At 44.0% G+C, this 13,239-nt stretch overlaps 2 protein-coding genes across 12 annotated transcripts in view; both read left to right on the top strand.

Annotated features, from left to right (window-relative positions):
• LOC6901814 (serine-rich adhesin for platelets-like) overlaps positions 1 to 3,805 on the top strand; it is a 51,332-nt gene extending 47,527 nt beyond the window's left edge. For all 10 annotated transcript variants that reach the window (XM_033382540.1, XM_015186667.2, XM_033382539.1 and 7 more), the window contains 3 exons: positions 61 to 791; positions 2,232 to 2,578; positions 2,639 to 3,805. In XM_033382540.1, coding sequence (XP_033238431.1) covers positions 61 to 791; positions 2,232 to 2,578; positions 2,639 to 3,529 — 1,969 coding nt within the window. In that variant the 3' untranslated portion in view covers positions 3,530 to 3,805. The remainder of the gene's footprint in view (positions 1 to 60; positions 792 to 2,231; positions 2,579 to 2,638) is intronic.
• Positions 3,806 to 7,631: 3,826 nt separating this feature from the next.
• LOC4815271 (WSCD family member GA21586) lies at positions 7,632 to 12,731 on the top strand. 2 transcript variants are annotated; one of them, XM_015186661.2, is made up of 5 exons: positions 7,632 to 8,200; positions 10,766 to 10,918; positions 11,007 to 11,133; positions 11,202 to 11,561; positions 11,631 to 12,731. In XM_015186661.2, exons 2-5 carry the CDS (start codon positions 10,784 to 10,786, stop codon positions 11,951 to 11,953), a joined length of 945 nt encoding a protein of 314 aa, XP_015042147.2. In that variant the 5' UTR covers positions 7,632 to 8,200; positions 10,766 to 10,783; the 3' UTR covers positions 11,954 to 12,731. The 2 variants fall into 2 exon arrangements, with proteins under 2 accessions (XP_015042147.2, XP_001355199.3); XM_001355163.4 differs by having other exon boundaries at positions 7,634 to 8,200; positions 11,202 to 11,567.
• Positions 12,732 to 13,239: the final 508 nt, after the last annotated feature.

Here is a 13,239-nt window from a genome sequence, read left to right as displayed (position 1 = left end):
GTACGTGGCTAGGCACAGTAAGCTCTTGAAGAGTGTAACGTTCCATTCAACTCTTTCTAGCCCGCCCGCCAGTGCCAAAGAGGAAGGTCAGTTCGCTGCCTTTGGCGGCGCTTCCGGCGTGGCCCATTCGCAACATTCGCAGCACGCGATCGCGTTAAGTCCGAGTAACGGTAACGGTAACGGTACCGCTAACGGTAACGGTAAAAATTCGTCTAATGGTAGCGGTAGCGGTATGGGTACCGCAGCTTTCTCTTCTAATCCGATGTATCCGTTTCCGATTCCGGTTGCGGTTCCACTTCCGGTTTCCGAGACACACATATGGTCGCCGACGTTGACGTTGGTAACGCCAACGAATTCGCCTCAAGAGAGTTTCGCGTTCGAGCTGCAGCCCCAGAGTCAGTCTCAGCCGCAGCCGCAACCTCATCTCCAGTTCCCACCTCCACCTGTATTGGAGGGCAGTGATAGCGACGGCATTGGCGGACTCGTTGCTGGCGTTGGCAGCGCCTCAACGTCGTCAGCCTTAGGAGCAGCGGCCTCATCATCACTCTTATCATTATCATCAGCTGGAGCAGCAGCAACAGCGGCAGCAGCATCGACCTCATATGTCGTCGAATGCTCGTCGTCGTCGGTGTCATCGAAATCGAATCAGATACTCTCACAGAATACCGAATTTCATGCTCAATCCACAACATCCACAGATTTGAATTTGAATTTGCAGCTCAGACAGAACACCACCACCTCCACCACGAACAATGCGTTGGCTGGTGGCAGCCAGGGGCCCAGGCCCGAAGGTAAATATATCTGCTTCAGATCTAATCCGTTTTCCACCTCCACACAAATCAACATCAGCTACAACAACAGCAATTACTCGTACAACAAGCAGACATGTGTGAACTAGAGCAACCAACGCAACGCTTTCAACCCCAACCGACACACAACTGTACTTTTGGCAAACTATCTATCTGTCTATCTATCTTTCTCTATGTCCACTAAACTCTATATTGTACTGTCCGTCTATTCCCCTTTACACACACAAACACACCTGTGCATGTCTGTTGCGGAGTGGTAACGCACACACAGAGACCTCAACAACAACAAGCTCTCCTGCTCTACTTCTCTCCTATGCTTTGCTATCCTTCTTCTCTTCTTCAAGCTACATACAATCTCCTGTCTCTGTTTTAAGTATATCTATCTATATTCCTCCCCGCCTCGCCGTTGCATTTAACTGATTTATTAAAAATTATTGCATGGAGGAAGCGCATTTTGAGCGAAGCTTAACGAATATTAATTCCACTGTTATAATTTAAACAATTTAATGATCCCTGCTTAAAGAACTATCACTGAATCGTAAATATCGAATATTTTAAACCCCTGGAGTAAAGTTGTGCAATTTTTCTCTTATTTCATCTTTAAGTTTAAATTTACGAATCGCCTGCTCTCCTTTTACATATATATGCATATGTCCTTAATTTATATTGAAAAATTTACTTATAGAATATATGTATTGAACCTTTCTGTAAATGTAGCATAAGTCCCTTTCATCACATGATGGTGTAAGAGCTTCCCATTCAGCAAATTTTGAAGGAGTTACCAATGGTTGTAAATATAGTTTAAGAGATCTGAAACACATTTAAGTTTCTGCAACTTTGGTTAAGTACACGAAATACAGCTATGCACAGATCTGAGCCAAATATTTCAGCTGATCAACGTACAGTCACGCTCGCACGCTTTGGGAACGCTATGGAATGAAAAAGCTGCCATATTGGTACTCTCACTCGCTGAAGCATGTAACATAACCTAACCTAACACTTAGCTAATGCTCCTTGTAAACAATCAGCCCTTTCACGCAACCCAACAAATATGTACATATATATACATATATATGTATATTGAAACCTGAGCTGAACTTTTGGTTGATTGCGACGGAGACGCAATGCGTCTGTTACTGTTACTTTTATTGGAATGCGTGTAAATAACTAACAACTGCGTATGTATATATTATGATGCGATTACGATAAAGTCCGAACTCAGAGAAGTATATACACATGTGTAGCCATAAGTACAATATGTAGTGCCGCAATGCTTTGATACTCACAGCCTGATAACTAATACTATTTTGAAAGTCCTCTGACCCCAGCAAGACTCATGTTCGCCAGACACTACTGTACCCCCTTTATCCCGATCCTGTTGTCTTTTGGTGCTAATAACGGTTTGATGTTTTGCTCTTCAAGGATTTCCAGAAGCGCAGGACTACTTCAATCAGATACTCAGCGGCATCAATCACGTGATCAAGACGCACATGAACGAAATGCACTCGAAATTCGAGACGCAGTTCTCGAGCATGGCCGGGGAGGTGCGCCGTCGCGATGCCATCATTGCCCAGCTCCAGCTGAAGCTGCGATCCATCGAGCAGAAGTCTTCTTCAACAGCTTCATCCTCGGCTGCGGTTCCATCCTCAGTCCTCGCTATAGCCCGCCGGCAGAAGCGGGAGAAGCTCTCGCAGATCTCGGTGGACGACGATGAGCCGGCGGAAGAGGAGAACAGTAGTTCGGGCTCCTCCGCAGAGCTTCTCTTCATGGTGAGTGCTCGCACTTTCGCATTGAATATTGTATCTAAACGGTTCTCATCCCACTTACAGCGCGGGGATTCCCTGGACACGGTGTTTACCTCTTCGCCTCCGATTCAGGGCGGCCGACGCAGTATATCACCCGGCCCAGGACCGAGTCGGCATCATGCCGCTTCGGCCAATGCTCTGAACTGTCCCAGCAGCTACTACAGCGGGCCGGGCACGCTGAGCACACGGCATGCCCAGAGCCATCCCAGCTTCTATACGGGGCAGGGGAATGGACGCAGCAGCAGCAGAGGATATCGCGAGTGGAGTGGAGCCGCTGGCGATGGCAGGTTCAGTGGGGCGGACGGTAGCAAACCCAGTGGCATGGTGGTCTCGGACGTAACGGGCAACCTCACACGGCTCTCGGATAGCGTGATTCTGGACATTGGTGAGAGCTCCAGCTCGAGCTCCTCGTCGAGTAAGCTGAACATTGCGGAAGAGGAGGACGACGAGGATGAAGAAGAAGCGGAAGCGGAAGCAGAGGCCGAGGCGGATGAAGAGCTTACCGCCAGTGGGACCGGGAACAACGATTGGGAGGTGCGAATGCTGGCCGCCGAGATGGAGCGGCAGGAGCGCAAGCGCGGACACTCACTATCCGACAATCTGGGCGACCTGAAACACTGCAGCACGTTCCTGCGTCGGCGCCGCAAGTTCAGTGACACCGAAACGGAGTTCAGCGAGACGGACATGGACGAGCAGTTGGCCAGAGGCTCCGGCGGCCCCATTGGTAGCGGCACCAGCGGCTTGGCTGGTGAGGCGCCCGCAACAGGAGCTGGACCCACATCGAGTGGCAGCGGGATCCAGAGTGGCAGCCAGCGGCCGAGGGCTTCCAGTCTGGACCAATTCAACCTGCGTTACGGCATCGGACGTGGCATCTTCAAAGCAATGAGCATCGATCGTGATAAAGACAAGCTCTGAGAACTATAACCGCGACCAAATATCCCCCCATACCCTAACCAGAGAACACCTTCCGTATCCAATCCCATAGCAGCCACAACACTGGACGAGGACAACCCATAAGCAATTCGGACAGTATTACAATGGTACAAGAACTAAATATATATATAAAACCCATATATATATATATACATATATATATATACACTTCGATATACAAACTAAAGAGGAAATATAGATCTATATTCTATATTGTATGTTTAGCCTTAACGATCCCCCAAAATGGAAACTAAAGAAGAAAGAAACCCAAATATAGTATACATATATAAAGTAAAACATTCAAATAGGATATATATATACTATATATATTTCCAAGTAGATTTAAAGTAAAAACTACAACTAAACCAACAACAACACACAAAATAGTCAGAGAGTTCCTCCACCCGTGTTCCAGCATCAGCTCTATATGGTTTCGCTTTCGTTTATTTTTGATTGCCGACTACGAAACCTGGCAAAAGAACAAACCACTGGGAAATTTATATCTCAACGATTTCAGTCCGCTTATTTCTCAGTGGATAATGCTAGGAGAACTCTCAGAGAAACCAATTCTAGTGGGATTTTGATCTGCCGATTTCAGGCGTTATTTTATTGCCATTCTTGCTTCATTTTGCTAGGACTTAGATTAATAAGAAGGTACTAATAAGTACTATGTATATAGGTGTTTGAGTGCTTGATTGATGGATGATTGAGAAATTAGTGTCTGCGTGCGTGCGTGCGAGCCAGATGATGATTCCCACATTAAACCGTCCTAAAAAACGTCCATGCCATCACGAGCATGTTTTTTCAGTGTCTGTATCTATATCTCAATATTAGAATTTACCATTTTTTCACCGTATACATAGGTGTACCGATCGATCAGTTTTTGTTTCTGGAACATTGCGGCAGGGACGGGCTCTCTCTATAAAAATGTATATACCTCTTATTATTAGAGACTATGGAACATATACATACATATATATTTTAAGTACGTATATATATATATACACACAGAAATATACATAGTTATATATACATATATATTGATATATATATATGAACTAGTCTAATGAAAACCGAAAGCTTTAATAACTGATATAGAAAACTATTTAAGAAACGTTTTAAATACTAATCGATTCGGACAAATGTTTTGAAATAGAAAGGGCAACCATTTCAAAAGGCACACACATGCCTACAACACATACGTACATTACATGCATACACATACACACAAACACACACATAAAAAACAAACATACATACATATATATCTATATATAGAGCTTATAATATGCATAGATTAGCGATTTACTTGTTGAAAAACCCTCAGTTTGTGCTGTTGAGCCTATCTAAGCGTTAGTCAAACCTATCTAAAACTTAGACTAGATGCCTAGTCCCAATACTATGCGATTTTTACCCCCAGAAAAACACTCTCCCCTTCGGTTTCGTTTGCCTAATCTCACGCTTGCTGTCTTTGTCCCCCGTTTCCGTCCCCATCGCCATCCCGTGCTCATCTGATTCATCATACACGATCCCTAATTGAGAACTATTTCGATATAAGAAAGGCAACTCTAACACTTAAGTAGATTAGTGCAGTTCTAGATCAATTTCGAAATCGAAACCGAAACTCAAGCCGTAAGCTTAAAGCTCTTTAAATGTATCTCTTAAGCGAAAACCAAACCAAAGAAAATCTAAAAAATCTAAACAAAGGAACAGATAGTTAGGTTTGTTTTGTTAAACTTTTTCTTCATTTGTTTACCCATCGATCTACTTGTTGCTCTAGCCTAATGCTAAACTAAAGAAAACGAACCGAGACAGTTGCAGTTGCAGGTCCTAGAATCAGGCCAAATCAGTCACTCAATTCAGAGTAGCCAGCAAGTATAGTCAGTAGAGAAGTTAACCCTAACAGCAGGCACCAATAGAGCGTTTCGTAGCGACAACTTACTTAGCAGCAAAAGACGACGTAACTGTACTCAGAAACTTATCCCCGAACTTACTGCTATCGCAATCGCTATGGCTAAGGCTATCGATAACATCGATAGGTCTCGTATTGTAATTAGCGCACTAAGGCACACCCACACACAGATACACATACAGATACACGCCACACATACACATGCGTACTTCAACGAAATACTAACTAAACGGATACTATATCTACTTATCTACTACCTGTAGTTAGCCACAAACAAACACAAAACTGAAATTCAAGGAACAAATACTCAAAAATGGGTTCAATATAACAAAAAAAAACTAAACAAAACAAAGAACAAGAACAACTAAAAATGGATCACAGCCAGCTAAGCAGTCCAACTAAATCTAATAAGACAAAAAACGAAAAAAGACAAGCACAAAACTTAAGTAATATAAATAGTTACAAAACAACTAGACGGAGGAGTAGCAAGAAGGCTTAGGAAGAAGGGAGGGACGTAGATGGAAGCAGATGGGGAAGATCGAAGCAAGGACAAAAGGCCAAAGAAGATGAACTTACCTTATAAGGAAACGAATTTTTTGATTTACTTTATTGGTATCTATTGGGTTTCTTTGTTATTGAATGCCAAGTTTAAATGCAAAAAGAAACCATTTCAATTGAATTACATACGCCAGGGACCACAAAACGTTTTTTTTTTCTCTCTCTTTTTTATAAAAACGTGAAGTACTCGTAATGTGTAGACACAAAGGGAAAACCTAGCAAAATCTAATTATAATAAAAGCCATATAAAGAATGTTTATAGAGGAATGGGGAAATCCAGTTAGGGGTATTTCCAGAGAGGATCATTTAGCGTGGATCATAGCCCCAAAGCCAACATATAGCTATCCCCTCGACCCAAGCCGACCCAACCCAAACCGCCCCGCCCCGCCCGCATCCAGGGCCCATTTCGATATAGCTTTTTTCGTACAACTCACTCTCAGTTCAATTGTTGCCAACCAACGAAACACTGTGAGTCAATTATGTATATGGATCAGTTTTAAAAATTGTTTTTAACGTGCCCCCGATTATTGGAGATAAAGGAGTAGGAGAAGGAGAAGAAGAAGAGGAAGATGAAGAAAGAAACCAATTATGAATTACTCTGTGTATTATATTAAATTACTCGCAAAATACCGCGATCTGTTGTCGTTGTTGATTTTAAATTTTAAATTGCTCGTCTTTAAGTTACCGATATTTTTGTACATTAGTTTAAGGTAGCGCATAAAGAGTCCCACACGAGTCTAAAGTAAAAAAATGCATACATAATTGTATAAATACGAGTACATATATTTTTTTTTTTCCTCCTAATTGCTAATTTCGCAATGTTGACAGATACTAAACAGCATGTACTTATAGTGAAAATTATATGCAAAAATGAAAAATGATAAATTAAACTAAACTAAAAGGAATACCTAAACCAAACAAAGAAATTAGCACATGTTAAAGAGCCGCAAATAAATGAAGAACAAATGGGAAATACATACGCGTATGTACATATGTACGATGAAAGACAGAGAACTGCGAACTTGCCTTCGGTTGCGAGTTAATTTTTAGTGTGCCAAATCTACATCATATCAACTTTTACTCACCATAAGGTATGATGTTGCTAAAATAATACGAACCTAGATACGAACATCAAACCAAGAGAAACCGATGCAAGTGACGTACTCGTAAAACCCAGTGCAACCAAGGTGAAATATGAAAGAAAAGAACAAACATACAAACGTATTTAAATAAAAGAAAGAGAAAAACCAAAAAACATTACAAAGAAAGCCACAATCTATCTGCTTATTGAGTGGGGCAAGGAACGGCCATTTTCTTGGGCAATTTCGCAGACACGCGTGGCAACACTGTCTCCGCTTTCGATATACAAGCTTCCGGTTAACGGTAAGTGGCAGGGCACCCCTGGTGCCCTCTGTTGGCAGCGACAGAAAACTCAGGCAGCAGGACCTGCGCATTTCACTTGGAAAAGCAGTTGCGCGAGGCGAGGGTGGGTTCAGCGAACAGTGTTGCCACACTTACTCGGGGGAGGGTCTGGCAACGCTCTGTGCACAAGCTTTTATCATCCCCCAGCGATGCTGCCACTGCCATTGCCGCTGTCGCTGGCTGCTTCTGCTGCTGCCTCTCTGCCACGGACTGCTTCTGCTGCTCTGAGCAGAAATTCTTGAGCGCCACAGCACACGGGACACGGACGCGGCAACGACAACAGCAACAGCAACGGCAACGGCATCGGCAACGGCTGGCCCCAGGCATAACAGCAAAAAAACAGCACAAATAGTTTACATTTGTTTGCTTTTGTTCGTTGGTTTTTTTGTGATTGTTTTCGTTGTTTTTTCCTCTAGTTTTTTGTGGTGTGTGTCTGTCTGTGTCCGTGCCATGTACCCGTCGTATATTTATACAACAGTCGCGAAACCTGTGCGCAGAATTGTCTCAATTAAAGCAAAGTTACATTTCGGAATCCAATTCCATTTTCAATTCCAATTCAAATTCCTATTGCCATTCTGATTACGCTGGCTGTGGATTCACTGTGTGTGGCATGTAGCGGGATTTTGTTTGCTCTCCTGTAAACAGTGGGTGGTGGGTGTGTAGTGTGTAGAGTGTGTGTGTCTGTGTCTGTGTCTGTGCCTAAGGCCATCCGCTTGCCGAGGAGCGAAAGGGGTAGGCCAGAGGAATAACCATCGGTATCGGTAAGTCAAATATCACCGCACAATCGCAGAACCAGAGAACAGACCCGAAAGTTATTTGTTTACATTTTCCCGACATGCGTGTGGGCTATTTCAGGGGGCCAGAGTAGGGGGAAATCTTTGTCTAGAACGAAATCAGAGCAGCAAAACACCAGAACATTAGGAAACACAAAGAAAACAGACATTTACTCATATACTGGCTGAAATCGGCTCTGCATAGTTCTTTTGTTTATTTCATTCGAAAATTGTGCACTCAAAATCGTATTCGCACTTATAGCCCCCCCTTTTGGGTCAGACGTCAGCGTCTCCCCCGATGATGATTGTGCGAGTGAATCCCCCTCTTTGAAAGTGATTATTCCGCACATTTGTTCGGATCTGGCTTGGATCAGGGGTCGCATGGAAAATGCATATTTATAGGTGGGATTGGGATTGGGGTTTGGGTTGGGGCTTGGCTCCCCTACCCATCCCACTTATAATTATTATGTAAAATTTGTTCGCTCTGCTCTGCTCTGCTCTTCTCATCTCTTCACTACTCTGTTCGGCTTTGTTCTCTGGCCTGATTTTGGGGCAGGGCTGGGTCCCACCTGGAAGAGGGATTCACGAGCTATTGTCGCTGACTGTGGCGATGTGCGTGGCTTTTGTCTGATTTATGCCCTAAAAGAATCAAATTATTGTTCGTCTTTGCCCCTGCCATGGGACCGCCAGCCCTAGTCCTCCCTTTCCGCATCTCATTTTCTATTATATTTCTCTATTTCCATTCGGCAGCCTCGACATTTCATTTCATTATGTAGTCAGCATTCTTTTTATTCTGTTCTCCCTTTTTCTCCACAGCATGAACTAGTTTCGGGTGGTGGTGGGTTGCCCGAGAAGTTTCGCGGTGTGTGGAGTGAGCGGCAACCTCCACCTATCCTTCGATATCTTCTATCGTCATCTCCGGTTCCGCTGGGGTCTTGGCAAGGGGATAAGCAGGAAGGGGGTTCTGCCCACAGTCATTTGAGGCAATGGTTTATCAACTCTTGAAGGATCTCTCGAGCCAAGGACAAGGGTTGGCTGGTTGGCTGTTTGGCTGTTTGGCTGGTTGGCTTGTTGGCTGGTTGGAGCACCCCTCGCACACTTTGCCCAGCTGTTGCATAAATTTTCGCATTTAGCTGCTTGTCTTCTGTGTATGTGTTTGAGTGTATGCGGCATGTATGTGAGTATCTGTGTATCTGGTCATGGGTATGGGTGTTTTTTTGTGGATTTCGTGAGCATTTTATGCAGCTCAAGGAATTTCGTTGTTCGTACAAGGCATGACAAGGCTTTTCGTTTCTTGTTCTTTGCTGCTCCTCTATACCCTTCCTTAAAGGGTATTCAGTACTTTTCACCACACCTAACTGAGTCCCATCTTAAGCTTCGTCTGGTCATTAATTGGGCCAGATCCTGACCCATTTCGGTTGGGTGTGTCTTTCATGACATTGATTGATGAGAAAATTATTTCGGCGTTTACAATTTTATTGCACAATTATGAGCCCAATTTAGGGGAATATATTTTTGTACATGTATATGTATGTATAGGTAAATATTAAATTTCCTTTTTATTATGATTATGGAATTTACTAATGCCCATAGATAACGTTTCTGTGGAAATTAGCTATTTTTTTAGAATTTCTTGGTTTTCGCTAAAAAAAAATATTAAATTCCAATTCGAAACTGCGTAAGAAGTTTTCTGAAGAAGTATTTTAATTAAAAACGAATGAAAATCAGCAGAGCTACCGAAGCATTGGTGGTAGTTACATTAGGGGCCATGCCAACCTTGTTCCCTGCATTGGGGAAGGTCGGGTGGGCATCGAGGAATTCGTGATCTCTTACTACTATCATCAGAAACTTATAGATGCGACTAACGGATTCCTTTTTGCCATCTATGTTTGTTTTCTTTGAATAAAAGGGGTCTGTTTGCAGTGCACTTAACTTGATATAATATGGCAAGCAGAAGGACATATAGGGATAGGAAAGAATCGACCCCATCCGGCCATATAGTGCCCTTTCCTGATTCCCGATTGCCTTTTCTGAAGAGCCCATATCAAACCAAATTTTCTAAATTGCAAAGGTGTATATTGAAATCGCCTTTGCCGACAATATTGTAGGGTGAAAAGTTTCCTACTCGGCTTTCCACCGCTTTTCATTTGGGGCTCAAGTACGGTCCTGTTTCCGCTGCTGTCACTGCTGTGTTTGGTTGTTCGGGGCTACCAAGACAGGCCGCACCAGTCTCAGGCCCAGGCCCAGGCCCAGTCCCAGTCCCGCACAAATTCGAGAGTGGAAATGGCTGTCGATGGGGCCTAGTCCTTGCGCATTTGTTTCGTTGTCATAACAAAATCAACAGAAGCAGAAATTCAAATTGTTTCCCGTTCTGTTCGGGGCTTTGGCTCAGACAGACCGACAGACAGACAGGTGGACGGATGGACACAGAAAGCCGGGGATGGGAGAGAGAATAATTGACTTCATTAATGCGAACATAGTCATTTGAATTATTTTTACATATCGGATTCAATAAAACCAATATACTACAGCATGTCCGTGTTCCGCTTTCAGTAATGCAAAGACGGCGTTATGGCACTACAAGGCTGGCGCTTTTTCGGTGTCTCGGCGACCATCATCATCTACATAGGCGGCGTCCTATTCCTCTCCATGAACAACATACCCGGATCGCATCCGAAACGGCCTCGCATCGAACGTTTTGCCGAGGTAAGTCTGCGTCCCCTCCTCACTCCTCACTCCACCTACTGATCAGTGATCACTCTTTACTCACTTTCATGCTATACTTCGCCAACAGTTTCCCAGCTTTCATAGTCCTCGGTTTCCCATGCCCAGCCGCAAGATGACCATTCGCTGGTGTCGCGACCTGAAGTACATGAATCGAGATCTTCCAAACTACACAGACTACAGGGCCGATTTCTATAGTGAGTACTAATCGAAGGAGCACTCCTCCTCTGGATGGCAATATTCAAGCAAATCTTACATTCAACAGCACTGCCCAGCGATGTAAGTGCCAGCCTGCAGGCCTCGCCCATGCTGACGGCCTTGGCCAGTTTCCCGGGCAGTGGCAACACCTGGCTAAGATATCTGCTGCAACAGGCTACGGGAATACTGACAGGCAGTATCTACAAAGACTACGGACTGCTCAAGACAGGCTTCCCCGCGGAGAACGTGTGTAACAGCTCAGTATTATTGGTAAAGACCCACGAATGGGGCGGCAAGTCCTGGGCCCCATTCGCCAAAGCAATCCTCCTGGTCCGGGACCCCGAGAAGGCGATCATAGCCGAATTCAATCGACAGAGCGGAGGCCACATCGGCTTCGCCTCGCCCGATCGCTACAAGCGTACAAAGGGTAAATGTGCGTAATAGATCCCCAAGTGCTTGAAAAACTTTGTTAACTGGCTTCGTTTTCCTTTCGCAGATTGGCAGCAGTTCGTGAGCAATAAGCTCAAGGGCTGGGAGCTAATGAATCTCAGCTGGGCGCGCAATTTTACGGGCAGTATTAAAGTTGTATTCTACGACGACCTGGTGCACCACACGGAGCGCGAGCTGCGGGCCATTCTCGACTTCCTGCAGTTTCCCGTCGACGAGACGCTCTTGCGATGCGCCATTCTGCGCAAGGAAGGAATATTCAGACGAAAGAAGCGCCTGCTTTCCTTCGACCCTTACACAGAGGCCATGCGGGCCCAGGTTCAGGCCCGGAAACGCATCGTCTACAGCCTGCTAGGCCGTAAGGAGCACTAGAGTAGAACTAAAGCTATGTGATTATCATCTTTAGGATGGTTCTAAGAGAAGATTTTGTGCAACGAGATGAGCAAATCAAAGCAATGCAAATCGTACCACCAAATGACGCACAAACCAACCGGAATTGGAGCACAGAACCCACACGCCGCCTACCGCATAGACAACTGCATCACATCACAAAACAATAACACTTGACATAGGACCATAGATCTCAATGGAATCTGGAATAGCTAGAATACTAAGTAGGCTTACGCGACCGCGACCCCAAGCAAGTCTTCCCAAAGATCGAACCTTCCCCACAGCCCTTCAAACATTGTTTCCAATCGTTTGCTGCCAGCTTAGCGCATTAGTTCAAATTTTTGTTGAATGTTTAGATATATGCATTAGCTTAGGTTCAATATATGAAGTATTTGTAGGCTATAGAAAATGATCAGATCGGATCGGATCGGATCGGAAGATCAATAGATCAGATCGGCTTGCGTATGCAACAAGGTATTATGATTCCTGAACGAATTTATGAAATTCATTATAGGCCATGTTGTGCTTCATTGCCCATCACCACACCCAGTTCGTAATTACATTCTCATCTCCGGTGTGCACATCGGGTTCCTCATTGCCACTGGTCCTCTTGGTCAAGCTGAACTCCCGTATTAGACTATCCTTGTAAAAAGTTTTATACACGATTCTACAAATAACATGTGAAGTACGAATGATTTCAAATGTATTAGGTAATTGTACAAAAAAAAAACAAACAAACATCGCGAAAAACGAACAGAAAGTGAAATGAAAACAATGAACATGAAGTGAACTCAGAAAACAAAATTGAAATGTGTTTTCTTTGCTCTTCGGGGGTGGTGGGTTTGGAAAAGTCCCAATGAATCGGCGCTAGTCAAAGCTTTTATCAAGCTCAACGTCGATGTGCTTTCTGAAGCTATTTAGTCATGTTATTGAAAGCTTTTAAAAGCTTTGAAGCATCCTGCTCCATGGCATAGGACTTTGCTCATACGCCACACATAGATGGCGACACAAGCGCCAAATTAAAAATTACTAAAATTTTGATCATTCAAGTGAAATATATACTTTAATTTTCTATGATTCTGCGTTTTCGGTTTCCCTGTATATTCAAAATTGTGTAAGCCACCGATTTTCATTTTTTGTGTGTTATCCCAGACTTCTGGATACAAAATTTGCTTGCTCTAGTCTCTGAGATCTAGGGTCGGACAGACCGACATGGCTATATCGACTCGGCTATTGATGCTGATCTAGAATATATACTTTATGGGGCC

Source organism: Drosophila pseudoobscura, chromosome X (genome assembly GCF_009870125.1).
Source record: "Drosophila pseudoobscura strain MV-25-SWS-2005 chromosome X, UCI_Dpse_MV25, whole genome shotgun sequence".
NCBI lineage: Eukaryota > Metazoa > Arthropoda > Insecta > Diptera > Drosophilidae > Drosophila > Drosophila pseudoobscura.
The sequence above is the reverse complement of the archived record's forward strand: the minus strand, read 5'-3'. Positions and strand labels throughout refer to the sequence as shown.